This window comes from Pectinophora gossypiella, chromosome 17 (assembly GCF_024362695.1).
Source record: "Pectinophora gossypiella chromosome 17, ilPecGoss1.1, whole genome shotgun sequence".
In the NCBI taxonomy this organism is placed as follows: Eukaryota; Metazoa; Arthropoda; class Insecta; order Lepidoptera; family Gelechiidae; genus Pectinophora; species Pectinophora gossypiella.
The window spans coordinates 4,029,189-4,057,048 of record NC_065420.1 but is presented as its reverse complement, the minus strand read 5'-3'; the positions used below and the strand labels follow the sequence as shown (position 1 = coordinate 4,057,048).

At 38.4% G+C, this 27,860-nt stretch overlaps 4 protein-coding genes across 5 annotated transcripts in view; 2 read left to right on the top strand and 2 right to left on the bottom strand.

Annotated features, from left to right (window-relative positions):
• Positions 1-186: 186 nt before the first annotated feature.
• Positions 187-10,994, bottom strand: LOC126374609 (uncharacterized). The gene is made up of 14 exons (XM_050021298.1): positions 10,984-10,994; positions 10,357-10,527; positions 9,753-10,082; positions 8,663-8,816; positions 7,668-7,828; positions 7,032-7,158; positions 6,660-6,781; positions 6,226-6,340; positions 5,741-5,923; positions 5,159-5,405; positions 4,164-4,382; positions 3,234-3,373; positions 1,549-1,779; positions 187-570 (listed from the first exon to the last, which is right to left on the bottom strand). The coding sequence occupies exons 1-14, from the start codon at positions 10,992-10,994 to the stop codon at positions 187-189; spliced, it is 2,595 nt and encodes an 864-aa protein (XP_049877255.1).
• A 484-nt stretch (positions 10,995-11,478) lies between these two features.
• On the top strand, positions 11,479-13,718 carry LOC126374505 (DET1- and DDB1-associated protein 1). The gene is made up of 4 exons (XM_050021181.1): positions 11,479-11,636; positions 11,742-11,880; positions 12,234-12,295; positions 12,583-13,718. The coding sequence occupies exons 1-4, from the start codon at positions 11,634-11,636 to the stop codon at positions 12,682-12,684; spliced, it is 306 nt and encodes a 101-aa protein (XP_049877138.1). The 5' UTR covers positions 11,479-11,633; the 3' UTR covers positions 12,685-13,718.
• A 54-nt stretch (positions 13,719-13,772) lies between these two features.
• Positions 13,773-15,450, bottom strand: LOC126374384 (inactive selenide, water dikinase-like protein). Its single transcript, XM_050021008.1, has one exon. The coding sequence runs from the start codon at positions 15,341-15,343 to the stop codon at positions 14,138-14,140; it is 1,206 nt and encodes a 401-aa protein (XP_049876965.1). The 5' UTR covers positions 15,344-15,450; the 3' UTR covers positions 13,773-14,137.
• Positions 15,451-16,179: 729 nt separating this feature from the next.
• The window catches only part of LOC126374330 (uncharacterized), a 43,185-nt gene continuing 31,504 nt past the window's right edge, over positions 16,180-27,860 (top strand). The window contains exons 1-11 of one of the 2 annotated variants that reach the window (XM_050020901.1): positions 16,180-16,340; positions 16,437-16,573; positions 16,796-16,997; positions 18,121-18,352; positions 18,704-18,865; positions 20,719-20,850; positions 21,822-22,078; positions 23,250-23,382; positions 23,821-24,133; positions 24,879-25,076; positions 25,830-25,945. In XM_050020901.1, coding sequence (XP_049876858.1) covers positions 16,282-16,340; positions 16,437-16,573; positions 16,796-16,997; positions 18,121-18,352; positions 18,704-18,865; positions 20,719-20,850; positions 21,822-22,078; positions 23,250-23,382; positions 23,821-24,133; positions 24,879-25,076; positions 25,830-25,945 — 1,941 coding nt within the window. In that variant the 5' untranslated portion in view covers positions 16,180-16,281. Of the gene's footprint in view, positions 16,341-16,436; positions 16,574-16,795; positions 16,998-18,120; positions 18,353-18,703; positions 18,866-20,718; positions 20,851-21,821; positions 22,079-23,249; positions 23,383-23,820; positions 24,134-24,878; positions 25,077-25,829; positions 26,968-27,860 lie in introns of those variants that run through there. The other variant, XM_050020902.1, reaches the window with a different exon arrangement.

Genomic DNA, 27,860 nt, shown 5'->3' with positions numbered 1-27,860 from the left:
AGTAATAATGAAGTATTTTATTGCCATTATTTTATTATTTATCTCTACAACGATCGTTACCAGTTATTGCACACTACCCGTGTGATTTAGGTAACTACGTATATTTTTATTATCGGAGATTATAATCGTATATTATTGGAACAGATAAGAAAATATTATGATTTTATTAATAAATAAAATAATAAGTTAGTTGACTCGTATTCCAGAAAGTTCTAGCATCTCCCATACAATCGCCAATATCTTCTCTTTCAAGTCTTTTAATTCTTCATCGATCACCAAATTCTTTTTCATCATAAGAAGTGTTCTCGTTACCAAACTGTACTTCGATAGCTGTCTTCTTTTTCCTTCTTGACTCTTCTTTATCGTAATCCTCAGGAGAGTCAGCCAGTTTTGTACGAATGTTAAAAATTCCTCGGTAATGTTTTGTGCCAGTTGAAATTGTACCAAGGTGAGCGTCCAGGGTTGGGAAGTCAATGTTGCGACTAATTTTGGATCGTTTTTCGTTAGAATTGCGTGTTTGAAGATAGAGCTGAGGGTTTTCCAGCCGGCTAGGGATTGGTTTTTGGAGTCCTGTAAATATGGAGTTGTATTATCGTGTCAAAAGTGCAATGCATCGCCTTCAGAAAATATCTGTGAGTTCTTACAACACATTGAACGTGGGACTCTATAGGCTACGTTTCCTAAAAAAATATAGATGGCCCTGTTTAGATTTAACGTGATAGTTACCTATTTTATCATTGCTCGGGCTACATAAATTATTCAAAAATATAATGTAAAGGCAGAGGCATAAGTATATAAAAATGATTGTTGCTCGATATTTGGATCAGATACGTGCGATTTGTGCGTGGATTTTGCGGTGTACAGAAAAACCTGTCGATAGGTTTATGAGACACCGTGTTTGATTGTAAAATGTTTATTATTACTTTGAATAAAAAAAAAAGATATGTTGCTACCTATATTGCTTCATTTTATTTTGATCATAATAATAAAGGGTGGAAGAAGGTTAGGTCATCTTTTATACACGAAAACAAAGATAAAAGTCTCTTATGTCTGTAATCCATGAAATTAGGAGGTTAAACGCTGGAAAATCTACAGCGCCTAATCTATTTCCCTTATTTTTTTAATCTATATTTTTTTGGGGAACGTAGAATGGAAATTCCCTCATTCCAACAAATACGGAAACCTCTTTTTTTGTTTAGGTCTGCGGTAAACTTGTAGAAATTCCTTTGCATGAAAACAAATTTAAAATATTTTAAATTGCCTCAGATCGCATTGACTGTAAGTGCAGAACTAAGGTTGGTATTAATAAACTAATCTCAGCTGAGACTGCCCTCAAGATGATGATGAAGTTCCTGTTTTTATATAAGAACTGTCACGTTGACATGATCTTGAGGGCAGTCTCGGAGCTAAGATTAGTTTATTAATACCACCCAAAGTATAAGTACTTACGTCATGTTTTTAGGGACTCTTTAATACCAATAGGTTGTGTTGTGCGTTGGGACTCATAATCTAAATTACTATCATTTTCCAGAAGCAAGATTTGCTTACCCTGCAACATAGCATCAACTGTATCCGAAACATCAGCGCTCTAAGCGCGTCACATTGCTCCACCACTGACGGTTGGTTTTCCACATAGTACGACAACACCAGTGGCGTACTGGGACCAGAGTTGAGTACCATGTATACTAGCTGGAGTAGAGATGCTCCACGCTCGCTAGTGCTGTCCCGACGGAGGGATTTTATTACCAAGTGTGTTTGAATTTGGAGAATGGATTTTGGCTGGAAACATTTATTGGATAAAAGTACTTCTTAGGATCGGAAAATGAATTATTATTATGTAGATGATTTGAATTTAAGGACCAGTTTCAACATAACATATAATATAAACGACATATAAATGACTTCCGTGGTCCAGTGGTTGAGCGTTGGGCTCACGGTCCTGGGTTCGATTCCCGGTGGGGACATATCACAAAAATTACTTTGTGGTCCCTAGTTTGGTTAGGACATTACAGGCTGATCACCTGATTGGCCGAAAGTAAGATAATCCGTGCTTCGGAAGGCACGTTAAGCCGTTGGTCCCGGTTACTACATACTGCTGTAAGTAGTCATTACATGAGCCATGTCAGGGGCCTTTGGCGGCTCAATAGTAACCCTGACACCAGGGTTGATGAGGTTTGTACTCTATCTAACAACCTACACGATAGAAGAAGAGAACATAGCATAGCATCACGCCTGTATCCTCGAAGGGGTAGGCAGATGTGTAAAGTAGGCTAATACACCCACTTCTCGCCAGCTATGTTTAAGTCCCATGTAATAGGAGTGAGCCTACTGTCCAACTCTAGACGAATGCAGTGGTTTAGAGCCCGAGTCGGGATTTGAACCCGTGACACTAGTATGTAAGTCATGCATTCTACGAACAGAGCTATCACGGCATTTTAGTGGAATGAAAAAAGAAAATGGCAAGTTTCACCATTTGTTAATATGCTGTCTTAACTGTTTACATCTGATTGCATGGGATAAGTAGCAATATAGTACTGAGTGCTATTTTCCAGCAAGCAATGAAATAGCTCAATTTGTCCAGCCGGTTAAATATTTAGGTCATTATTGCCATATATATTGTCTAGACGTCGAATTCAGTTTGGCGTAGACAGCGAGTCCCCGTACGTCGATTCCCTTTACAATGAGTCTCTTCATAGTGAGTGGCTCGAAGTCGCGACTGTCAATCATTTTTGTACAGTTCAAAACACAATAGGGTAGTTTCCAACTAGTCAAATCAGTTACTTTTTACTAAACGTCGAAACACAAAATTATTAAGGTCTTTGCATGAAAAAGCAACTTGTGACGTCATAGAAAAACGTGACAAAATGACGCACTTATTATTTATTACATTTTTCTTTATTCAAATTAAATACTAATTCTATTTCTCTTTTGTTTTGTATTTTGTTTTTTCCTGTTTGTGCAATAAAGTATTTGTTATGTTATGTTATATATTTAAAAAAATACAAAATGAAAAAGCAACTTGTGGCGTCATAGAAAAACGTGACAAAATGTCGCACTTATTAAATTTTTCTTTATTAAAATTCATAAATAATTTTAAAAAAGAAATAGAAAAAAAAAAGGTTTTTGTCACCTTTAGATCTGTCTTTATTTAGTACTTAATCCGAATTTCATAATTTATCTTTGACTTAGGAAACTACCCAATTACATCGATTTATTAAAGAGCTAGTATTTACCTGGTATTTGTTCTTAGTAAAGTAATGTACGACATAGGACAGTAGTTGAAGCGCTGCGCAAGCGACCCGGTCGTCTGAAGAGTTGGTTGCTGTCAGTACACTCGGTAGAAACCCCGGCCGATTTATGTATGTCAGCAATACTGTAAAAATGGTCAGTATACAGGGTGTTAATGACATCGTAACAAATACTGAAGGGGTGGGGGTATATTCAGAGTTCATATTTTTTTTGTTTTTTTTTTTAAATTATTTTCAATTTTATACTTTTGCGATGGAAAAATCCACTTGATATTAACTCACAATAATCAGCTGAATCATCCATCTCAGTATTCGTTACGATGTCACTTACACCCGGTACAAGTACCAGGTATCCATGCAAGTAGGTATGGGTGTTAGTGACACCGTAACAAATACTGAGGGGGGTGATTCAGACTATGATGCTGAGTTGGTATCAAATGGATTTTCGTCGTAAAATTCATGAAAGTTTTAGTGTTTTTTAATTATTTTCCGTTCCATACTTTTGCGACGGAAAAGTCAACTCAGTTGATATGAACTCAGAATCATTATCCCTCAAAGTTTTCGTTACGATGTCACTAACACTCTGTATACGACCTTTGTAGGTAAGTACTTAGGTATATTTTTTGCTTGATGATGTGGTGCTTATTACAGCAGGCACCTCCTAACATTATTTTAAGTATACCTGGGGAGTTAAAATGGCCACATCGAAGCAATTCATCTATAAAAGCATATTGCAATTTGACATTTGCGCATATAAAAGTAAGTGCGCAATGCAAACAAATGTCAAATTGCAATATTGCTTTCTTAGATGAATTGCTTCGATGTGGCCATTTTAACCCCCTGTAATACCTTATCCGCCGAAAAGGAAACAAACTGAAACTCTCAAACTTTATATTAGAAAAGCCAAACACTCACCTCTATTATCATTCTGGTTATTAGACAAACCCAGCAAATACAAACTCAACTTCAAGCACACATATTCGTAGTGGCATCTCCAGTCCATCTCATTCATATGGTCCTTATTCTTTGCGAACATGGTCGTAATTATCACGGCAATCTTCAAACACGTAGTCTGGTCTATTTCGTTGGGCAGAAGAGTCGTAGCTATTTCTAGGAGATGGCAGATGTTTGCATCTGAAATGAATTACATAATTTGCTACCTATTGCATAAGTAGTAGTAGAGGAGCTCGGTGGCGCAGCGGTAAACGCGCTCGGTCTGCGATTGTTGAAGTTAAGCAACTTTCGCAAAGGCCGGTCATAGGATGGGTGACCACAAAAAAAAAGTTCAAAGTTCAAAGTTTCATCTCGAGCTCCTCCGTGCTTCGGAAGGCACGTTAAGCCGTTGGTCCCGGCTGCATTAGCAGTCGTTAATAACCACCAATCCGCACTGGGCCCGCGTGGTGGTTTAAGGCCCGATCTCCCTATCCATCCATAGGGAAGGCCCGTGCCCCAGCAGTGGGGACGTTAATAGGCTGGTGATGATGATGATAAGTACCCACACCCACACGGCCTCTGTGGTTCAGTGGTTGAGCGTTGGGCTCACGGTCCGGAGGTCCCGGGTTCGAATCCCGGTGGGGACATATCACAAAAATCACTTTGTGATCCCTAGTTTGGTTAGGACATTACAGGCTGATCACCTGATTGTCCGAAAGTAAGACGATCCTTCGGAAGGCACGTTAAGCCGTTAGTCCCGGTTACTACGTACTGATCTAAGTGAGTAATCGTTACATGAGCCGTGTAAGGGTTTTTGTCGGCTCAATAGTAACCCTGACACCAGGGTTGCTGAGGTTGGTAATCCACCTCACAACCCACACGATAGAAGAGAAAGAGTAGTCACATATTGTAAAAAGTATTTTTACGTGACACAAGTATTGTAGATTTGCAGCTAAATACCTACAACTATAACTTACCAATTTCAAAATCATCAATCAGAGTCTTAGACAAGACTCCAGGCAACGACGTCCAAACTGCACCAGCGAACTCTTCCCTGGCCTCATCATCACCCTCCTCCAAACACTCGTGAAGAACCTTCATACAGTTGTTTATTATTTTCGAGTTCTTATTTTGAATAAGAATGTTGACGAGAAGCTCCCAGACTATTGGTTTTGATGTCAAATCTTCGGGAATTGAGTCCTCGATTTTAAGCCATTGTGATAACTGAAATTGTACATAGCATAAAACATAAACAGCCTTTCTGCACAACGAAAACTAACAATAAGTACAATATTATTAGCAGCAGGGTTATCATCAGTAATATACTGAGTATAATACGAAGTTAAAATATAGTCCACGCCACGGTAGAAATCCCGCAGCTGCGGCGCTACTTTATCATTTTATGGGTTGCTGAGGTTGGTAATCCACCTCTTAACCCACACGATAGAATTTCTATTATTTTGTCCCTTTCCATTTCGACAGATAACAAAAATAACAGGTGTAGGTACTTAAAATAAATTTAGGAGGTGTCAGCACCATCAAAGAGTAAACAAACTTACAACATGTAATCGAATATAATTAGGAATCCGCAGTGAAGTAAAGACCCACAGCAAAATGGCGGGGTTATGCGTGTAATACACCGACGGGTCTGACTTCAACATATTGATTAGGCGATCCGTTGCTTTCTCTAGGTACACTCTTTCTTGTAGCGACTCTAAAGAGCCGTTTGATATTGACGACATCTAAACATAAAGACATTAATTCACTTGCAACTATCTGATGCTTGTTTACATTAAATAGTAAGTTACGTAATAAAGGTATTGCTGACATCGTAACGAATACCGAAGGGGATGATTCAAACCACGATTCTGAGTTGATATCAAGTGGAATTTCTCCTCGGAAAATTTATGAAATTGTTTGTGTTTTTTTAATTATTTTTAGTTGTATACTTTTGCAACGGAATCATGGTCTGAATCATCTCTCGAAGTTTTCGTTACGATGTCACTAACACCCTCTATGATTGAAAGGTAGAACAAATATTTACAGCAAAGACTAGCCATAAAGCTTTAATAATGTACTTCGGTGGCAAAAATGTTCGTGGAAGTCTCAAAATATGCTCCACTAAATATGGGAGTAATGGGGCCGTTGCTTCTTCGGGACTGAAAGATAAAATTATATACAAAATAAAGAAGAAATATTTCGAAGTATAAAGTGAAAAAAAGGGTCTAGGATGTGTACCTATTGGAAATTGCCACTACACATGGGTAAGTCGACATGTCATCAAATTTAATTTTTAGGTATAAGTTTCTGTGTTCGTTTTGCTTGTTCCTATATAGAAAATATTTCATGTGTGCGTTATTTGTCTTTTGATGTGATGTCATTGTATGTATATACGTAATCCGTGTCTGTGGTGTCCTAAATAATAAATGTTTCTATGTTTCTTTCTTTTAAATTAAAAGCTGTAAATCAAAACCATACTTTTCAGACGATTGACAGTAGAAATAAATGTAAATTAAAAGACCATAAGGTTGTCTTTTCTGTAGCTGTATCCCTATGTTTTGAGGCTTTTCTATTGCGTTCTGTACTTCTACTAGGCCCATCTGAAATATAATTAGTAATTGTTAATAAGAAATCAAACCGATACCACAAAGTACTTGAAGTGTGGTCGTAAGAAAACTATTAGGGCTTTAAAAAGGCCACATAGAAGCAATTCATCATAAAAACAATATTGCTATTCGACATTTGCGCATATTAAAAGCGCAAAAAATGTCAAATAGCAATATTGCTTGTTAGATGAGGCCTTTTAAACCCCTATGTCCATTAGCGGAACCAATAATAAAGCAACTTTACATGTATGTCTCTAGCACAGGTCCCATGATCATTTCCAGAATCGTTGACATTTAGGTATTTTCCAGATAACACTTTCAACATTTCACCGAGAACTAATGTGCTCACTTTACGCACTGTTACGTCTTTTCTGAAAGTAAAATAATTTATGTATAAATAAGTTGTTTTGGGTTTCGAACTACAAATCGTCTAGACGATCCGTGATCACCATGAATTTGAGTCGGAGGGTAAGTACTTACATAAAATCTTTAACAACCACACCGTGTATTACAGTTGGGAGTACGATTCTATTCCTATCTATAACTACTCAGTTAACGACCTTGGTCCAGCGGTTGAGCTTTGGGTTCGAATCTCGGTGGGGACATATCACAACCATCACTTTGTGATGCCTAGTTTGGTTAGAATATTACAAGATGATCACCCGATTGTCCGAAAGTAACATAATCCGTGCTTCAGAAGACACGTAGAGCCGTTGGTCCCGATTACTACTTTACTGATGTTACTAAGTAGTTGTTACATGAACTATGTCAGCAGCCTATGGCGGCTCAATAGTAACTCTGACACCAGGGTTGTTGAGAATGGTTCACTGCCTCGCAACCCGAAGAAGAAGTACTTAGTTAAAGATAACACTTTACTAACCTTACAATTTGTGCCTGCGGCAGCATTGCCAAGTATCCTTTTGAGAATAATACTTCACAGAAATCAGACATAACTTCAATATTCTCGTTCTCGTATAAAAAAGCGAGAAGAAACTTCAAGAACACTCCGTATTCTTCCGTTGATATTTGATTTTGATTCTCCTGTAAATGTGTTATACACTTTAAGCCGTTGGTCCCGGGTATTAACCGTAAAACACCTCTACCGAGCCGCTATGGAGCAATGAGGCGGAGTTTGCTTCGTACCCCCTCCGGTTGATTGAGGGGGAGGCTTGTGCTCAGCAATGAGACGTGTATAGGAGAGAGATGAGATGTTTATGTATGTATGGAAATGTGTTGATTATTGTATTAATAGTAGTGCCAGTGCAAGTGCGACACTGTTCCCCAAACGATGGAACATCTTACATCGTGTCCTGCGTGCCCGAACACCTGTACGCAGGAGCATCTGATGAGCGCTGCAGATAGCGCCATACTTGTTGCCAAGTTTTGGGCCGATACAATTTAGTTTGCCATCGACACGATAAGAAGAAGTAGTGCCCCAATGTTGATTTTTAGCTAGCACCTAGATAACTTAGGTAGGTATATCCTATAGCTCTGATTCTAAATAGGCACTTCATCATCTCCCTAGCGTCATTCCGTTGTTCACAGGGTCCGCTTACCTAACCTGAAGATTTGACAGGTCCGGAAGCGGCTGCCTGTTTGACTTTCCAACCTGAGAAGGGAAAACTAGGCCAATACAGGCTAGGTCACACATGTGGGTTTCCTCACGAAGTTTTCCTTCGCCGCTGAGCACGCGATGATAATTTATTATCCAAACATGAACTCGAAAACAAATTCAACAATCATTGGCTTAGGCCTGTGTTGGATTCGAACCTGCGATCTCAAAGTGAGAACCAAGCAACCAACTGCGCTTCCACGCTCATTGCGCATTGCTCAATTACTTTAAATAGCCACTTAAAGGTACGAAATTAAACATACCTTTATGAAACCAACAAGTTCGGTCATAATACGATGGATTGATTTTTTCATTTCAAAGGCACATTGCTTTAACGTGGCTATCTCTTGATCGTCAACCAAGATTGTCTGAATAAAATCTGTTTTCTGCTTACCGTCGTGTAACAGTTTTATAAGTCTGTAAAAGTAAATTAGTTCGCTACTTTCTTCAGTAATTTCATAAGATTTAAGATATCAGTAAAGTAGGTAAGTGCCTATGGTATGCAATTGGTTTAAATTAATAAAAATTAATAAGTGATTTTCATTTCGGCCATTGGGAAAATTCACACTCACAGTATAATGTTACAGATTTCTAAAGATTTGAAAAGATAAGTCATCAAAAAAGCTATCATAATAACAATAGTGTAGCCACTTTGAATGAAAAATATAAAAAAAAAAATAGTATACAGGATGTTAGTGACATCGTAACGAATACTCAGAGGGATGATTCAGACCATGATTCTGAGTTAATATCAAGTGGAATTTTCCGTCGCAAAATTCATGTTATTTTTTTAGTTTTTTTAATTTTTTTTCAATTCTATACTTTTGCGATTCTATACTTTAACTCAGAATAATCAGCTGAATCATCCCTCTCAGTATTCGGTACGATGTCACTTACACCCCATACAAGTACATACAGTAGCCATACAAGTAGGTATGGGTGTTAGTGACACTGTAACGAATACTGAAGGGGATGATTCAGACCATGATTCTGAGTCGATATCAAGTGGAATTTCCTGTCGGAGAAGTCATGAAAATTTTAGAGCTTTTTTAAATTATTTTCCGTTCCATACTTTTGCGACGGAAAATTCCACTTGATATCAACTCAGAATCATGGCCTGAATCATCCCTCAAAGTTTTCGTTACGATGTCACTAACACCCTGTATATACTACATACTACTATAGTAAATATCTTAAATCTTCGCGCCATTCATTTACTAAGTACTATAAATATGATTATGTTTTTTGAAAAAAATAGTTAAGTAAGTATATGACATTTATTAGGCTAAGTATTGCTGCACTCCCAAAAACAGATCTCAAACACAATTTAAAACAACTCAAAGAAACACTTACCTTAAGACGTCAATACCCAAATGGCACGTAACAACCAGAAACATCCCAGATTTGGTATTATCACCAACCAGAGTAGAATGATTCAGCGCTCCCAAAAGCAATGCAAACCATTGACTGATGATCTCCACTAACGCGTTAGCTATATCCCCTTTGATATCTAAGTTATCTGGTTGGTACGATAATAGGGAATGTAGGACTAAACCGCTGGATAGGATAGTGTTTGGATTTGCGTTGATGCGACTGGCGAGAGCTTTTAGGCAAGCTAGGAGTTGTATAGCGCTGTATGCGCTTTGGTGGGATAATGGTGATATGGCTTCGTTGGCGCTGACGCTGAAAGGAAAATGAACGTGTAAGACTTGGAGTCTAAAACCCTTTAAATGTACTTATTCAGGATTCAGTAGTCGAGCGTCGGTTTGAATCTCGGTGAGGAAATATCGCAAAAATAACTTTGTGACTACTAGTTTAGTTAGGACATTACAAAGCGATCACCCGATTGTCCGAAGGTAAGATAACCTGTGCTTTGGAAGGCACTACTTAATTACTTCAAGTTACATAGACCCGTATTACACCACCACACTATACCACTATTAGAACATAGACTCACCCAGTAAGGAGATCGTATAGGAAATGTAAGCAAGCGTCGACGGCGGCATGGGAGCCGCTGCTAACATAATGCGCGAGAGCACGTAAGACCGCCGTCATGGCCTGGGCAGCGTGCTCTTCCACGAAGAAACGCCGCTCGCGCCATAGCAACCGCAGGCAGGTTAGGATGGACCTTGCGGGAAGAGATTCAAACGTTTTTTATGGACTTAAACACGACATTCCTTATTGCCCGTGCGAAAACACTTAACGCGTCAATAGAGTTGGTAGCATAGGTAGATACCAACGAGCAGTCTAGTTCATTCGCAGGCGTTGTACCTAGGACCTAGGTCCCAGGGCTGTAATCTCTATTGGAGTGCGCAGAATTACAAATCACAGAAAAAGACTTGTCGACAGACTTGGAATTGGAGTCGTGAAACGGATATGGTGAACCGTATGGTAAAAGGTTAAAAAAATACCAGCCTATCGATCATGTTTATAATCCATATCCACATAAGTATATTCACAACATATAAGTAGAACCTTTACGAGTTGTAGAGTGGCAATTCACAGTTGTTTAATCAACATTGCCAGTAGGGACTTACCTAAATAATGAGAAGTCCAAATTTGACGTCGCTTCGCAAAGAAATACCGTGATGTCATTGTCAAGAAGATATTCCACTAGTCTAGCACCTTCGTTAGAACTCCTATTATACCGTCCTATTACTTCTATAAGATAGCCACAAGCTTTATTTTGTGTCTCACTGTCTCGAGAAGTTAATAATCTCTTAATATCAGATAAAGCATTTTGACGACCGCTAGGATTGTAAGTTCTACTAAAATTAGAATTAACTAGAGTGTACATGTTTTGGAAAAAATCTAACTTTAATTTTGCGGCGGTTATGATTTAGAAAAGTTTTCAAAGTATTCGAATTCCATTTCCTATTTCAAATGTCCCGCTCAAAAGTGTTGCAGTTTTCCAAGTCAGAAAATTATGTGCCAGTGCCATTTCTTTGGAAAATATCGCAAAGAAGATTTTATATTAAATTCAACATAAAATAAAGTTTGGCATAATATTTTCAACGCTTACATTTTGAGTAAAACAGGAGCGGCTGTGGTGGAAAATGGTAAAATTTTATATCTTACAATGGCAATAAATAATATTACCAACTGTCATTCTCATCTGGTTGCGCCAGGCGATCTTTGAGAACTTTATTTTTGATTATTTTCCCTTTATTGTTTGCTTTAGCAAATTGTTGATTGCTTATAAACGCGCCTTGGTCGTAAAAGTACAAAATACAAATGGTGAGTTCATAAATAATTTAACATTTCTGTGTAAAAGTGGGTACGTTACGCAGCATGCTTTAGGTCCTTGGTGGCATTGAGTAATTTTGGGTGTTCTTTCCACAGTCGGTGATGGAATTTCTGAAGGATTTGCCGTCGTATGACGAGCACAACTTCACACTGTTCAACACGGATCATGGCATTAGGAACTGTTCAAAGAGACCTTCAATATACCTACCTACTAAGGATATACCCTCGGAACAGAGTAAGTCCCTGATTTCAGTGATGATCTACAGAATTTAATGTTTTGCAACTGTGCGCAGTGCACGTTATTGATGTATTTTGAAAAGCCTATCAATGAATTTATGAGGACTTTAACCAAAAATTAAATAATGTTGCATTTTATTATTATTAACATGGAATAGTAAATAAGGCAGTTGTTCTAAATCATTGGTTTTATTTCATCAATGGTACCTCTATGTCGAAAATCAAACAGTTCTTGCTTCTATATTTATATATCTAGAACTTAATAGAAACACTTTTATATTACTAACAGTAATAATATTAGTTGTTGTTGTTATGGTTGTTCAAATGCTTAACAAGTTTCGTTTTTTCCAGTTATTGTGACAGAGAAGACAAACATCCTCCTTAGATACCTACATCAGCAATGGGAGAAAAAGGTAATATTAACTGTTTTATCATAAAAAAAAACATTTTCATTAATAACTTAATAGATGAAAGTTGTATTTATGTAACAAAAGTTTATCTTGTCATTCAATAGATATAACATTATGGTTATAATTTACTCATCTATTTTGTAAGTAAAATGTTTCTAAGTAAAATCATAGTTTTGAAATTTTATGAGATGTTATGGTTTATGAGATGATTTGTTTCATACTTTTCTAATAAGATAAATGACCAGTATTTTCTGTCTGACTAGAAACTAACTGACCTTAATCTTTTTCAGAACAATAACTCACCTAAGAAGCGTGACCAAACTCACATTGAGCAGAACGGTGATGAGAGCCGGCCACGCAAGAGGCCCTGTCTCAACCTCTCTCTAAACTGAACCCAGTCTCGTTCCTCGCTTGTGTTGGACTTTACAGTGTATGGCATTTTGTATTTACCTTTATACAACATTTTTAGGTCGATATATTCAATACATCTTGAACTACAAAAGCAATTTTGTCAGTGGAGTGCCATTTCTCGAAAGCAATTTGATGTATTCGGAGGTTTATTTATTTTTGATGCTTTGGTAGACATTATGATATACCTATTTGTTTGTTTATGACATCTAATAACTGTTAGACCAGCTAGTGAATTCAGAATTGAAGTTAGAAAGATTAATTCTTATAAGTAGTGACACAAAAGCAATAATTGAATGAGGTTTTCATGATAGGGAGCCTCATGTCAAATCTGCAGTATCAAATATATATTTCTGTATTCAATAAATGTGCCTACTCCATGTAGAATTTGCATTGTAAATGCAGGTGCAAAAATCCCAATTACTAGATTTTGTTAGTTGTAAAAGAAATCTGGAATATAATTCATTCCATTTATCATTTAAGTTTCAGATGGCATCTAACTTGTAAATGTAAGTTTTTTGAATGTGACGGTTTTTTTTACTATTGTTTTAATTGTCTACCAAGGGATAGGTTTAATGGAGGGGCAATAAAGTAAATAATGGATGTCCATTATTATACTTTTATCTCTATTCATTTGTTTACATAAGAGTAAACAATTTGTATATTTAATCACTGACTGTTCAGTGAAAAGGATAAATTGCCATGTACAATATAAATACAACACCATATCATAATATTTTTTATCACAAATTTTATAAATAGCAAATTAATAGGATACATGCCTACTTATGTATGTAGTGTACTACATACAAATCAATCAAACTTAAACATAGCTTTTCAGTCTCGATTGTTTAATAATTGATTACTCCTAATAATTCTCCATTTTTTCAATTACAAATCTTATGCATGAATACACTTGGCTTTGTCATCAAAAGGTAACTTTTGTTATCAAACAATTTTATCCTTCCTTTATGATATGACACTTTAATATCTACAGAATAAATTTAATTTTAAAATGTATGTTATTTCTCTTACAAAGGAATCCTTGAAAATGTTGAAATAAAACAACAGGTTGACTGAAAAATAACTTTATTCTAATAATTATTATACTTATGTATCTCACAATTTGCAGAAAAGTTTTCCTTAAAACAAGCTGCAAACAATTTTTAGGTTAACTGGGTACCTAATGGAATTGTTCTCTTATTTTAATAGTGAACCTTAACATAATTATAAACACCAATCACTAGATTAAGTTTTTAAAAGCTTTCTTACACTGATTTTACCATAGTACTGCTGTTGATTATCTTCAGAAACAGCTATAAACAAATTCATTTTTTCTAGTGTTAAGAAATTAGTTTAAAATAAAATTTAAAGATTTATCCAGCTCTGAAGTCGTAATTAAAATTATTTAAGTTTTAATGTATATGTCAAGTCAACCTAGTCTTTAGCAGGTACTTCAATGACTCGTGGTTTGTCAATGATACGGGCGGTGCGGTTGCCCTTTTCAACAATACCAATGATCCAGGCTTGGTATCCTTCTTGCTTCTCAATGTCCTTGCAGTAGGCAGCAGCCTGCTCTCGAGGCAAGCAGATGAGCAGTCCACCAGAGGTCTCAGGGGCATGACCTTGAAGCAACTGGAACATGTTTCCACATGCCTTAGCTACAGCTGCCATCTTTGCAATAACAGGCAGATTATGGATTACAAATGACACTTCATTCTTTTGATGAGAAGCCAAATTCTGTGCATGTCCAAGAAGACCAAATCCTGTCACATCAGTTGAGCCATGAGCATTGTACTTGTGCATTAGGCGAGCTGCAATTCGGTTGAGTCTGCTCATAGAGTCCATGGCGCGATGGTAAGCTTTGCGAACATCCTCTTCAGACACTACCAACTTGATGCGGTTCCAACGCTCTGGCTGGTCAAGCCATTGATGAGCATTCACTGCAACTTGGGTACCTAAAGGCTTGGTGAGCACAAGTACATCACCCATCACAGCATTATCGGGAACAATGTACTCATTTGGTTGACAAATAGTGGTGGCAACCCCTCCAATAGTGCACCAAGGGTTGATGACAGTTTGGCCACCAGTGACAGAAGTGCCAGCTTCCAGGGCAGAATCTTTAAATCCTCGCATGATTAAGGGAATGACCACGTCACGTTCCTTTTCAGTCATCTTCGTGGAGACGCCTAGTAACATTAGCATATTGTCGCATTCAGTGACACCCATGGCATACAAATCGCTCAGTACGTTTGCGCACGCTATTTTCCCCATCATGTAGGGGTCGTCAACGAGGGGATAGAAAAAGTCAGTAGTTTGCACCAAACATAGCCCACCGTGTCTAAGCGGCGTTACCGAGCAGTCCAAACCGATGCCGATGCGTGGGATCGCCACATGCATGAACTGGTCATCCTGCTGCGAGTAGTCCTGTTGCAGCGACTCGACGAGTTTTCCAAGCACATCTTGAGGTACTTTGCAGCTTCTTCCTTTGAGATCAGCGAACCGCGTCAAACGAAAACTAGCTTCTAGATCATGTGCCACCGGGTCAAACGGCCGACGCAAGGCCAAAGCATTAGGGTTACCGGCCATTTCCAACTGTGCCGCAGCTAAAGTATCCTGCGCTACACTAGACTGATACGACATATTACACAAAAACAAAACAATATTATGTTTTGTGTGGACGTATTATTGATAATAAACGCGGAAACTCCACACGCCGCCAAGTGACGCTTGCAAAATGGCGTCTGTTTTACAGTGGAGAAAATGGCAGCAGAAATTATATTCAAATAGAGACCTGTGATTGGTTGATATGACAGATAAACAAAATGGGCTCGTTTTGGATTGGTCCTTTGTAGAGAGATTTTTATTTCCAGCATAGAGAACAAACTCATCTGATAATTCATGACGTTCCTCTATACGCTAGTTAGCGTGAAAATAATATCGGACAGAACATGACATATAGGTCAAATATAGGTGGGTTAACGGAACGGTTAGATTTTTTTTTTGTTTAGGTTTTGGCTTCGCGCAGTTTGATTATTATGGTTATTTTAATTAAAGTTCGGTTCGGTTATAATTAAGCAGTGGGCGTCATACGGCTGATGATGATGATAATTATAAAAATAAGCACTTATAATGATTTTTATTCGAATTTTAAACATAAAACAAGGACCAAGTAAAATAATCCACAAAAGACATTCGTTAAAAAGTTTAACGAAATAAATCACAGAATGCTTGATTTTTTAATTTTCAATTTTTGATTTTTTAAAGAATACTTGGTCCTTGGAATCAAAGACCAATGGTCCTTGCTTAGAATCCCAAAGAAAGTAAAAAAAAAGCAGCGGATCGGTTTTAGCCAATGAAATACCGTACAAAAATATAATAAATTTGTTGATTGGTTGTTATAACATAAGTAAATATTTCAAGAAGTTTTATTGGTTAGAATTGTTGACATTTAAGAAATATTTGGTGAATTATTTTTTTTGAATAATTTACGGCGGTTATTCGGTCGGGAGATAGTTCATTATTTCGTTTAAACTTTTTTCGGCTCCCAATTCGTGATGATATTTGAATTATAAAACACTATGGCATCAAAAAATTGGAGAAAGGTTGAAAATGAAGCTGGTTACCCGTGTTACATTGAGTAAGTACTACCAAATTGTTACTTTACTACTTTCTCTGCATACATAAATGCAATCCTATCATTTACATCTGTACCTATAATATGAATAATTTTTAGTGAATCAACGGGCAATCAGCAAAATGACCATCCGGAATATCAAAAAATAATGGAATCCTTAGAAGAATATAATGGAATAAAGTACAGTGCATATAGAATAGCATTCAAAATATTTGCATTACAGAGGCATCTTAGAGGTAAGGAAAATTCACAACACAATATTTACCTTGTTTATTGCATAATTATAATCAGTATTTATTAGTCATGGTTAGACCTTTAGGTAGCTAGCATTTGAACAATTGTATTGGTAAAAATGTATTCGTTTGGAAAATAATCTGTAGTATTCAGGGTTTCCAAAACTCGCTATTAAGTTTATCCCTACTCTATTAATCCCCTAATTCATTTATATAATTCTACAGTACCTCCTTTAAGAATAGCATCAGGAGTATTTGCCCGTCATCAGCTCAGCCTATCAGAGACTAGCCTCTCTCTGGAGACGGCAGAGTTGGAGTCTGTCCTAGCAGACATATACTTCGCTGCGGAGAAGGAGGGATTGTTCACTGGAGATGTTGACCTGGCTGTGGATCTGCTCATCAATTTGTTACTTAATGTCTATGATAAGTATGTTCCTGTTTGTTGTTATTTAAATATATTTGTTTCAAATTCAAAATTCAGAATTGAATTTCCAAATTCAAATAAACAAATATTCATGCCTGTTCCGGCAGATAACTGTAAATTTTATTTTAATTTGATTTCACCTTTCATAAATTGTAGGTGAAGGACAGCACTACTTTAAAAATAAAATTAAGTTAATGTCTGTCAGAATAGGCACCAATATTTGTTCCAAATTAAATTCTGAATTTTGAATTTTGAATTCAAATTCAAAATAAATTCTGTACTTCACCTACAATATGTGAATGAATGTGTATTGATTTGTGTTTGTTAATAGCAGTTTGTCCCACTTCAGAGCAAGGACCTCTGTTTCCATCTTTTGTATTTTTGTATTTTCATTATGGATTAAGGTTAAAGAGTAGTGCATAAAATGCACTGCAATAGTCACATAAAACTTGACAGAATTTCGTATTTAATTTACCTACATTAGTAACAGGAACTGAGCTGATTCCATGGGAAAATATCACGCGAAAACGGAAATAAGAATAACTCGAATTGGGTAGTTTCTTAGTTCAAAGATAAATTATGAAATTCTGATTAGTAAATAAAGACAGATCTAAAGGTGACAAAAACATTTTCTTTTTCTCATCATCATCAGCCCATTAACGTCCCCACTGCTGGGGCACGGGCCTTCCCTATGGATGGATAGGGAGATCGGGCCTTAAACCATCACATGGGCCCAGTGCAGATTGATGGTTATTAACGACTGCTAATGCAGCCGGGACCAACGGCTTAACGTGCCTTCCGAAGCACGGAGGAGCTCGAGATGAAACCTTTTTTTTTTGGGGTACCCATCCTATGACTGGCCTTTGCGGAAGTTGCTTAACTTCAAAAATCGCAGTCCGAGCGCGTTTACCGGTGCGCCACCGAGCTCCTCCCTTTCTTTTTCTATTTAATTTATTTATTTAAAGTAAATTTATTACAATTAGTCATGTTTCTTTATGAATTTTAATAAAGAAACATGTAATAACAAGTGCGAATTTTGGCACATTTGTCATTTTTCTATGATGTCCCAGGTTACTTTTTTATAAAAAGTAACTGATTTGACTAGTTGTAAACTACCTTATTGCAGAGAACGGAAAGAACCAATCAGGGTTCTGGCAGCGAAGACTCTACTCATAATTCTAAGTGAGGAGACTGTCACTGACAAATGGCTAGCCCTGGCCAATTGCTGTGCGGATCATAACGGCTGCGTGTCCCCGCGGAGGTTGGCAGTGCTACTGACACATGTCGCTGATCTCCCGCAGTGCCTCGGATGCCAGACGGACCAGATACAAGTGGATGTCGATGCTTGTTTTGACAAGGTAAGATTTAAGATATGAATTTGAGCAACCTACTGTTACACACATGTGTCTTGAAACCCATTTCGTCATACAGGATACAATTCTGAGGAACTGCTGCACACTCTAACATAGAGATCCTACAGAGATTCCAAAATAAGACCCTCACATTATTACAAATGCTCCATGGTACATTACCAATAGTAGATTACACAAAGAGTATACAACAAATATATATATATAGTCGTAAGACCGAATGTTCTTTTAAAATCTAAAACCCATTGTTTAACTATTATGTCTGGAAATCTCGGCGTTAAGAGGATAAATAAAAATATCTATTATATTTGTGAGATACATAAATCTTGTTTTTTCCAGAACGCAGGCATGCTCGGGGTAAGCGCGCGCGCAGTTGCCGAGTGGGGTGCGCAGCACTGCGTCAGTACTCGGTGGCTGTCTGTAGCACAGCGCGTCACAGCCAGCAGGAACAGCGCCAGCGCTACCTCTACTTGCGCGGCGTGTGCGCAGCCGCTCATACAGGTACGAACGAACTTAAAATTCAACGAACAGTAACATAAACGTAGGTACGTGGACAGTATAATACGGTCAATCAGTTGGACACAGGGCTCCCCTGAAGCATACTCTATTACACTGCTCCACTGTGGAATGATGGTGTTTGGGCTATACTTCTTTTATTGTGTGGGTTACCGACATCTTAAACTCTGGTGTCGAGGTTATTATTGAGCCGCCAAAGGCCACTACGTATTTATTTTGTGACATGTCCCCACCGGGATTCGAACCCGAGACCTCCGGATCGTTAGCCCAACGCTCAACCACAGAACCAAGGAGATTGTTAGGGCCATATAATAAAACCAGCCGGGTGTGCATGACAACCGCGTCGCGCGCGGCGCGGTTTATATTGAGCGCTTCGACCAATAAACGATGCGAATGCTATCTACGTAGATATAATTCGCGCCGCGCGCGTCGCGGTTACCGTGCACAGCCTACTGGTATGCTCAAAAGTGACAGCTAACATTTCAAGGTTAGCTGCGCTGACGTCATCTCATCCTCCATTGCCATTTTGTAAAATATAAATTATCCAGCATGTGTTTATAATGTATATTTTCTAATTTACTTTGCAAGCCAATTTTGAACTTTTAGTAAAAGATTTACTTATAGTTTTAATGTTTTTTTTTTATATTGTGTCAAGTGATAGTAATTAAGTACGTTAGTCAGTAACTCGTTTCATTTTCAGTAGGTAATAAAATTAAGTCCTTGGAATGTTGGAGATACCAATTTAATGGTAACACTCATGTAACACTTACGTCATCAAACGTCTAGCAATGACGGCTTTTCATGGGATTGTGCATACCTTGTTTTATTATACCATGGTTAGGGATATTAACCAAGCCATTAGCCAGAGTAGTTTTCAAGACAAAATTCTTAAATACAGGTCGAGAGGATTCCCATGACATGACGATGGTTACGCATAATGGTTATTATACCATCATACACCATAGGTTTACGTTCTCACGCAGCTTTCTCTGTTAAATGATGCAATCCATTGTCTTGTTGACAATGTAATTTACTATAATGGCCAATTTAATAGCAGTACAAAATTATGCATGTTTTTATACACTAAAATTAAGGAGTTAATTGTTTAGAGTGAAGCTCCTGTTTCTTCTTCTATCATGTGGGTTGTAAGGTGTAGTACCAACCTTATCAACCCTGGTGTCAGGGTTACTATTAAGCCGCCAAAGGCCATGACATGGCTCATGTAACGACTACTTACTTACATCAGTAAGTGGTAACCGGGACCAACGGCTTACGTGTCTTCCGAAGCACGCATCATCTTACTTTCGGACAATCTGGTGATCAGCCTGTAATGTCCTAACCAAACTAGGGATCACAGAGTAATTTCTGAGCGATGTAGTGGGTGAGTGGTAGTAGCGTGGAGAATGCTACACCGACAAGAGCGTGGCTCTTAAATTAGTGACCTAAGGTAACTATGTGACCTAAGCTCGATGTTCTCTTCGGCGTAGAAGGATTATCATCATCGTTTCTTGCGCGGAGCTCGCCCCCTGGGTCTTAAATGTCCGTAACCCGCTAAGGAGTTTTTTTTTTCCTTCCCTTTTGCGCGCAATCTATCACCCTTGGATAATAAGCACTTCTTGTGGTGTATAGGTATCATTTTAGGTAAGCGACCAGTGTCGCTTTCTATTTTGGGCCTTAGTTGGCTAGATCCTGTGGCTGCAACTAAAGAGTAAGCGAGAGAGCTTATGATTCGCTTGTGTTTCACACTTACACCTTTGGAGGCACATTGTAACAATCAGTGTGCCTTTGGTTTCGAACGCTTTCACAAATTATATAACTTGACTTTTCATTACTTACAGGTGCTCAAATTCAGATGCTCGAAGTGCAGCGAGGTTTACTTCTGCGAGAAGTGTTATTTATATGACAAGGACTTGTCCGCAGTCAGCGGTCATAAGAAGACGCATGTTGTACATGAGATTATTGACGGAGAGGTAAGGAATTTTGATACATTATGTATGTATTATTTATTATAATATACAGGGTGGCTCAAACATTGTGGTCCAATATGAAAAAAAATATGCTAAAAATATCTTGGACTGCGAAACGTCGGTGCATCGATCCTGACCCAAATAAAAACTCGTCTGTCTACTACATGCCAACAACGCACCCTTTCTTATATCGGCCACACGATGCGCAGAGGTGATGACAGTTTAGAAAAAACTGATTGTGGTTGGGAACACTGAAGGCAAAAGATCGCGTGGTCGTTCACCAACTAGATGGACCAATCAAGTGAAAGACTCATCATCCAAGCTCTACACAGTCGTAAGGGAAGCGCTGGACAGAAACCGGTGGAGGCAGATCATCTGCTCCAGATGCAAGCCTGATTCTGACAACGATCCTCAGATATGAAGGACGGACCCAAGAGAGGTGATCAATTAGCCTCAAAGTTTACTATAAATAACACCATGGATTTGGCGATTTAAAACTTGTATCCCATTTTAATGTAGCATGACTAGAATGGGAGCAGGACAGAGAGTAGATCGCCAAGCGCGAAAGAGACAGAGATATGTCTCCTTCGCACTAATGGCAGCTTGGTACGAAAGAGACGAAGGACATGCCAGTATTCAGTCAGTTTTCCGGAGTATAATGTTTTTGTGTGGATCCATTTCATATTATAAAGATACAAATATACTTTATTGCACACAACATACAAAACAAGTTTTACACAAAACATACACGAAAGATACAGTACAATCTGGCGGCCTTAGCAATACAGCAATTTCTTCCAGGCAACCAGTGGTAAAAAAAGAAACAGTTATCATAATTTAATGCGGGATGGTGCAACATCTAGTATAAAATAAATACTTACGAAAAGCAAACAACTACCTACTAGCATAAAATATATAAATAAAAATCAATAATCATAATAATGATCAATCTTACCTGTCATATTAATTTCCAGACTCACCCCTCTCAATGCCTAAGCTTCATTAAAACAATGAGGAGATTTTTCTTCTGCACGAAGACTAGAAAGAAGAAAACTGCGAGATGTACAAAGAGCTCAAAGAAGACAGAGAAGGAAAGTGGTACAGCAAGAAGAAGGAAGGATGGCAAGCCAGCCATGTTCACGTCCACTGTTGGCAAAGCTTCTGGGCACGCGGCCAGTAATCCTGCTTCTATGCTGCAGGATATTATTGCACAGTTGGAAAGTCAGAATAAGTATGTAAATTTTTATTATTCAAACATATTATCCGTGGTCTAGTGGTTAGAGCGTTAAGCTCATGATCTGGAGGTCCGGGTTCGATTCCCGATGGGGACATTGTCGAAATCACTTTGTGAGACGGTCCTATGTTTGGTAAGGACTTTTCAGGCTTGAATCACCTGATTGTCCGAAAAAGTAAGATGATTCCGTGCTTCGGAGGGCACGTTAAGCCGTTGGTCCCGGCCATTAGCCGTAAAAAAACACCTCCACCAACCCGCAGTGGAGCAGCGTGGTGAAGTATGCTCCATATCCCCTCCGGTTGATTGAGGGGGGGCCTGTGCCCAGCAGTGGGACGTATATAGCCAGTAAGTTATGTTAAACATATTATTATTATGTATGTGGTTTGGATATTTCGAGCCTATGGAGTCCCAGACTTTTGGAAGGCGTGCGTGGGCCCGAAGCCAACACGTAGAGGCCCCTTAAGACAATTTAATCTAAATGTGGTGTGACACCAACCGACGATTATCCCTGTATGCATTATGGGAGTGCACCCAAACACTATCCCCGGTTCGTGTAAGACTATTGCAGATTATGGGAACAAAGGGAACTGGGCTATTGGGTTGGGGGTTAGTGGACCGGGATACTGGAGCTATGGGGGACTATTACGCCTGCTCGACCAATGTTGGTAAACATGGATAAAATGAGCAAGGAGTGACTCGCCACTCACTGGATGGGCCACCTATCTAGCCGACGCGACTGGACGGCAAGGCAGCAACATGGTTGTGAGCAGCTCAGGGTGTCGAGAGGTGTACACCGCTTTCTGCGAGGCGGTTTATTATTATTATTATTATTACTAACCCACTGCCCACTGCTGATCAATAACGATGATTACTTAACTTACATAACACTAATAAACAAAAATAGTGAGGTGTAGGTGTAGTGTGTATATACTAAATACACTTCTGCCTACCCCTTTGGGAATACTCTCGTGATGCTATGTTATGGTATAATATTCCTCTACATATAAGCGAAAGGTCACTGACTGACGCTGTTTGCGCTAGTAGCCCGGGGCCAAGGTCTTAGCGTGCCTTCCGAAGCACGGAATTGATGTTACTTTTTTCGGAAAAATTAGGTTGAGTTTTAAGTTAGGACATATAACCTTATGTTTTTTTTAAAATTTAATTTCAGGGCTCTTAAAGAGCTTTCAACGCAACTGGAGAGTGTTGCTAAGTCGTCACAAGGAGACGAAGATTTGAAGCAGCGAGTTGATGTACACTATAATCAGATATCTACACAAATTAGCAGGCTCAAGATCGTGAAGGTAATTAGAGTTGCTTTTGTACCTGGGTTCTTTTTCCGTTGTACAGAGCTGTACAGTCGATGACGGCCCCCCAACCCAACCCAACAACCCCGGCCACCCTAATTTTGGGGTCATTACCACAGTAGTAAGAGTATTGCGGTGCGGAAGGCAAGAGGGAAACCACTGCCCCATTTTTCCCTAAAAAAGTAGCATGAAGAATGATACCGACAAGAGCGTGGTTCTTAAATTAGATGATGACTACAGTAGTAACCCTGACACTGGGGTTGATGAGGTTGGTAATCCGCCTCACAACCCACACAATAGAAGAAGATTGCCACAGGAAATATATAAGCTTATATAGTAAAACTATGTACACACGTTCGTAACTAAAGTAAAAATACTTTAATTTTATAATTGAAAAAAATATTTTTTTGATAAAATTAATTTTGTATGTTTCAGGAAAACTTAACCCTAACCCCAGAACCTCAATCTGAGACTCAGAAACCAGAAAAGGCCGACCGTCCTCAAGCGTTCGACTTATTTAGCCCCATACCGATAGAAGAAAACAAGCAATCAAAGGTCAATGACATGCTTAAAACCCAGCCACGGGTTCTAAGTCTGGACTCTGGCAATTTCTCAGTGACTTCGAAGCAGGCTGATACCCAGAATCTACTGACTATGTCCGGAGATGCTTTGAAGCCTATAGTGGTGCATGCAACGTCGGATAGCATATCTACTGTCTCTATGAATGATATTAGCAACTGGTACAATGGTGAGTGATTTTTTGGGTGTCCTAATGATAGGTCTGTTAATCTCTCTCTCTATCGTGTGGGTTGTGAGGTGGATTACCAACTCCATCAACCCTGTCAGGGTTACTATTGAGCCGCCAAAGGCCCCTGACATGGCTCATGTAACGACTACTAACTTACATCAGTAAGTAGTAACCGGGACTAACGGCTTAAGGGTCTTAATGGTCTGTTAATAAGAAGTTTCTTTATATTTCAAACGTGAAGCGCCGTTTCGAACCTCGGTACTGGATTTGCACCAATGAGTTATTAATTTATTTTTATCATTTTATTTATGTAAGCAGACCCTGTGAAAAACGAGATATTGCTAGGGAGATTATGATGATTTCATCATTTCATTTATCATTTTCTTGACATATTTGACATTATTTTACCATATCGTCACTGAAAAGGCAAAATTACGTAAGCGCCAAAATGCCATTTCAAGAAAAAGCCGTTTAAAGTATTTTTTCGTTTTTTTACTATTACTTTTTACCCATTTATCCAATTTAGATGACGTCAACGTAAGTTTACATTGTTTTTCATTTTCTATATCTAGGAATACGTATTATAACATGGACTATTTTAAGATATTTTGGCGCTTATGTAATTTTATGCTTATGCTTATTACGCTTCAACATATCTGAGTGCAAGTAAGTAGACTGGCTCCCTGCCAACACCGGCTCACGTAGTAGCTACGGATCTCCCTTATGTTATGTTATATGTTTCCAGAAACGGAATCGCTTGCTCCCGACAAGCGCAACAAAAAGTCGGACGCGACGCAGTCCATCTCTATGACGGAGCAGCGGTTCGCGGCCGACATCCGGAGCGTGGCGCACAGCAACCACAAGATGAAGGAGCTCAACGCGGACCTCGACACAGTGCTCGACCGCCTGCAGCAGATACTCGCTCACAACTTCGCCGTTGACGGTAATATAATCCCAAGTCTGTGGCACAGAGGCTAGTTTCGAACTAGTCGAATCATTTACTTTTACTAAACGTCAAAACACGAAGTTACTATGGACATTTGTATGAAAAACCCAGCGCGGTTGCTGTGCTAACATTTGCTAAGCATCTAAAAAAGAAGTGAAATCCCTCAAAAAACATGTAAAATGTCGCCAAAATGGATGCTGGATTATACCGATCACAATATCAAAAAGTTATCAGATCTCATGTAGAGCCAATCTTCAAACTCTAGAAGACCTAACTATACGAACCCTAAGATCACAAACTCATTATAGCACTCTTATAGTGAAAACCCTAAAACGTGGACCTCGACTCTGTGGTCGACCGCCTGTAGCAGATACTCGCGCATAACTTAGCTTTACAATACAATACACTTTATTGCACCAAAATAAAAAGAATTAATTACAAAAAGTCTCTCTCATAGCTTTCCCATTTATCTGGCCATGTAATGGATGCGTTTCGAAGCAAATCTACAATAAAACACGTCATAAAATAAGAGTACGGTCACGAGCATTAATATGTATACACTTTGGTACCATGTCACATTAACTTTTTTGACAAATTGAACTGTCTCACTAAATGTCAAATATGTTAGTGCGACAGAGTCCTAAAGTGGGTACATTATATTGCTCATGACTGTACGTCTAGCCCTATAATAAATTCGTCTTTGCGGAAATGTCTAAACACAATCTTAATATGCAATCTTTTTAATTCCAGACTCGTGTTTCGACAACACACAACTGCGTGAGACGGCGAATGAGATGGAAGGTTTGCTCGGCACTCTGATCCGCGGCGTGGAGCAACGTGCCACACTCAACGCTACTAAAGGACTGGTATAAATAAATACACTTACTATACTCCATTACAAATAGCTTGACTAGAATGACAGCTAGACAAAAATATTGTACAAATAGTGCGAAAGAGACATACAGGAATATAAATTGACTGACTTCTGTCATTCTATCTAACCAAGTTATTTTAATGGGGTATATAGTTTGACCGCTAGCATACCGCGCTTTCAGTCGCTACAGACGTGCGGGAAAGAGAAAGCATGAGTTGTAATGATAAACGACAGACAGAGACACATAGAGTGGATCTGCTCCGTCCTCGCGTCAGAAGCGAGCGGTCAAACTGTACCTTTCTCGGGCAGGTGCCTTTATATTACTTATAAGCAATGTATTTTGTAAATGCTATTTTTTTTACGTTTGACGTATGTCATTGACAAGGCCTGGCGCCTAAGCGCCGTGTTGTGATCAGCACATATTACCCTCAATATATATCGCACACAGGGATTTGAATTTGTAATTGATACCCGAGTTGAGAGACCGCTCGACATACATCATTAGGACACGTAGATTGAAAATGCAACGCGCGGTGAATACAAACACATGACGGTGTATGAAAGTGTTTACGCCACAGAATTCTTGAAATAGAGAGAAGCCGCGGGAGCATAGCCGGCGAGACCGTAATATGCACAAAACGATCATATTATATGACGCAACGAATTATTATAAAATTTTCCACATCGTTAATTGCCTCTTTGGTATCCCGCAACCACAACTAGCGCTTGTTACTACGCAATCTTCTTCTTATCGGTGTCAGGGTAATTACTGAACTACGCAATGAACGGCAGGAAATCGATGTAGCGGTCTAGCCAGAAATGTCTTGGTGCGGCCGCTTCACACGCCGACTTGAGTTAACAGGCAACATGCGGACGTGTAATTTAGTTATGGCGGCATATCTTGTTTCTATGATCTGTGGTTCACGTACTAGGGTTGTCACGCGCGATTTATATAACCAAGAAATGATCTACCGCGCTTCCATAAACGATGCCATAGTGTATGAGGTAGTCAGATTTTAGGGGTAACTGTTCTGGGGGGGAGGGGGGGGGGGTCTAAAGAGGCCTCGTAATTGCAATTCATCTTAAAAAGCATTATTGTAATTTTGACATTTGCACGATAAAAGTAAGTGCGCAACTATATCAAATAGCAATATTGCTTTTTTTAGATGGATTGATTCAATGTGGCCTTTTCAGTAACAATTTCGATATAACGTACGTTTGTATAATTACCATATTAGCCAAGTGTATTTCTGGAATTCTACCGATATCATTTTCTTTATCTATAATTAATATGTGACAGTAAGTTCGGCTCTAATTCTATGTTCTATCTTTATGCTAATGACTCTCAATATTAATGATACTCTACTAATATTTTTATAATGCGATATAAATACTCATATAATTTAGTTCTTGTAAACTAGCGGGTATCAATTTATAACTATCAATATTCTATATTCAATACTCAACAAGGAAATGAACCTTTTTGAAAGTGAGGAAAAAACGACTATAAAAACCTGTGACAAATCCATACGAGAGCGATCTAAAATCTTTAAGAGCAATAATAGTACATGACTGGGTCATAGATAAATTATATGAAATGCTTAAAATGTTTTATGCTTTTTTTTGAGATAGAAGCCTAAGATGATAAAATATCATCAGTATTACTAATGACATATTTCCGAATTTTAATTATGAGTACCGTAATAATGAGTACGACGTTTGACCACGTTTATAGATGACGTCACAGTTGCGTTGTGACTTTTCTAAAAAAGTATGTCATTTGATTAGTTCGTCATTTAACATAATAAAGCATCGTGCATGTAACCCCTAGGGGTAGGCAAAGGTGTATATTACAGGGTGTTAGTGACATCTCGAAACGAATACTAAGGGGGATGATTCAGACCATG

Bases quoted from the DNA above. Each gene is read 5' to 3' on its own strand.
- LOC126374609 (XM_050021298.1), bottom strand. The intron at 7,829-8,662 runs GTATGTTTAATT...ACACATTTACAG, and splicing joins AACTTGTTGGTTTCATAAAG to GAGAATCAAAATCAAATATC. The intron at 5,406-5,740 runs GTAAGTTTGTTT...GTACAATTTCAG, and splicing joins ATTATATTCGATTACATGTT to TTATCACAATGGCTTAAAAT.
- LOC126374505 (XM_050021181.1), top strand. The intron at 11,881-12,233 runs GTAAGTCCCTGA...CGTTTTTTCCAG, and splicing joins GGATATACCCTCGGAACAGA to TTATTGTGACAGAGAAGACA. The intron at 12,296-12,582 runs GTAATATTAACT...AATCTTTTTCAG, and splicing joins ATCAGCAATGGGAGAAAAAG to AACAATAACTCACCTAAGAA.
- LOC126374384 (XM_050021008.1), bottom strand. From the start codon at position 15,343: ATGTCGTATCAGTCTAGTGTAGCGCAGGATACTTTAGCTGCGGCACAG.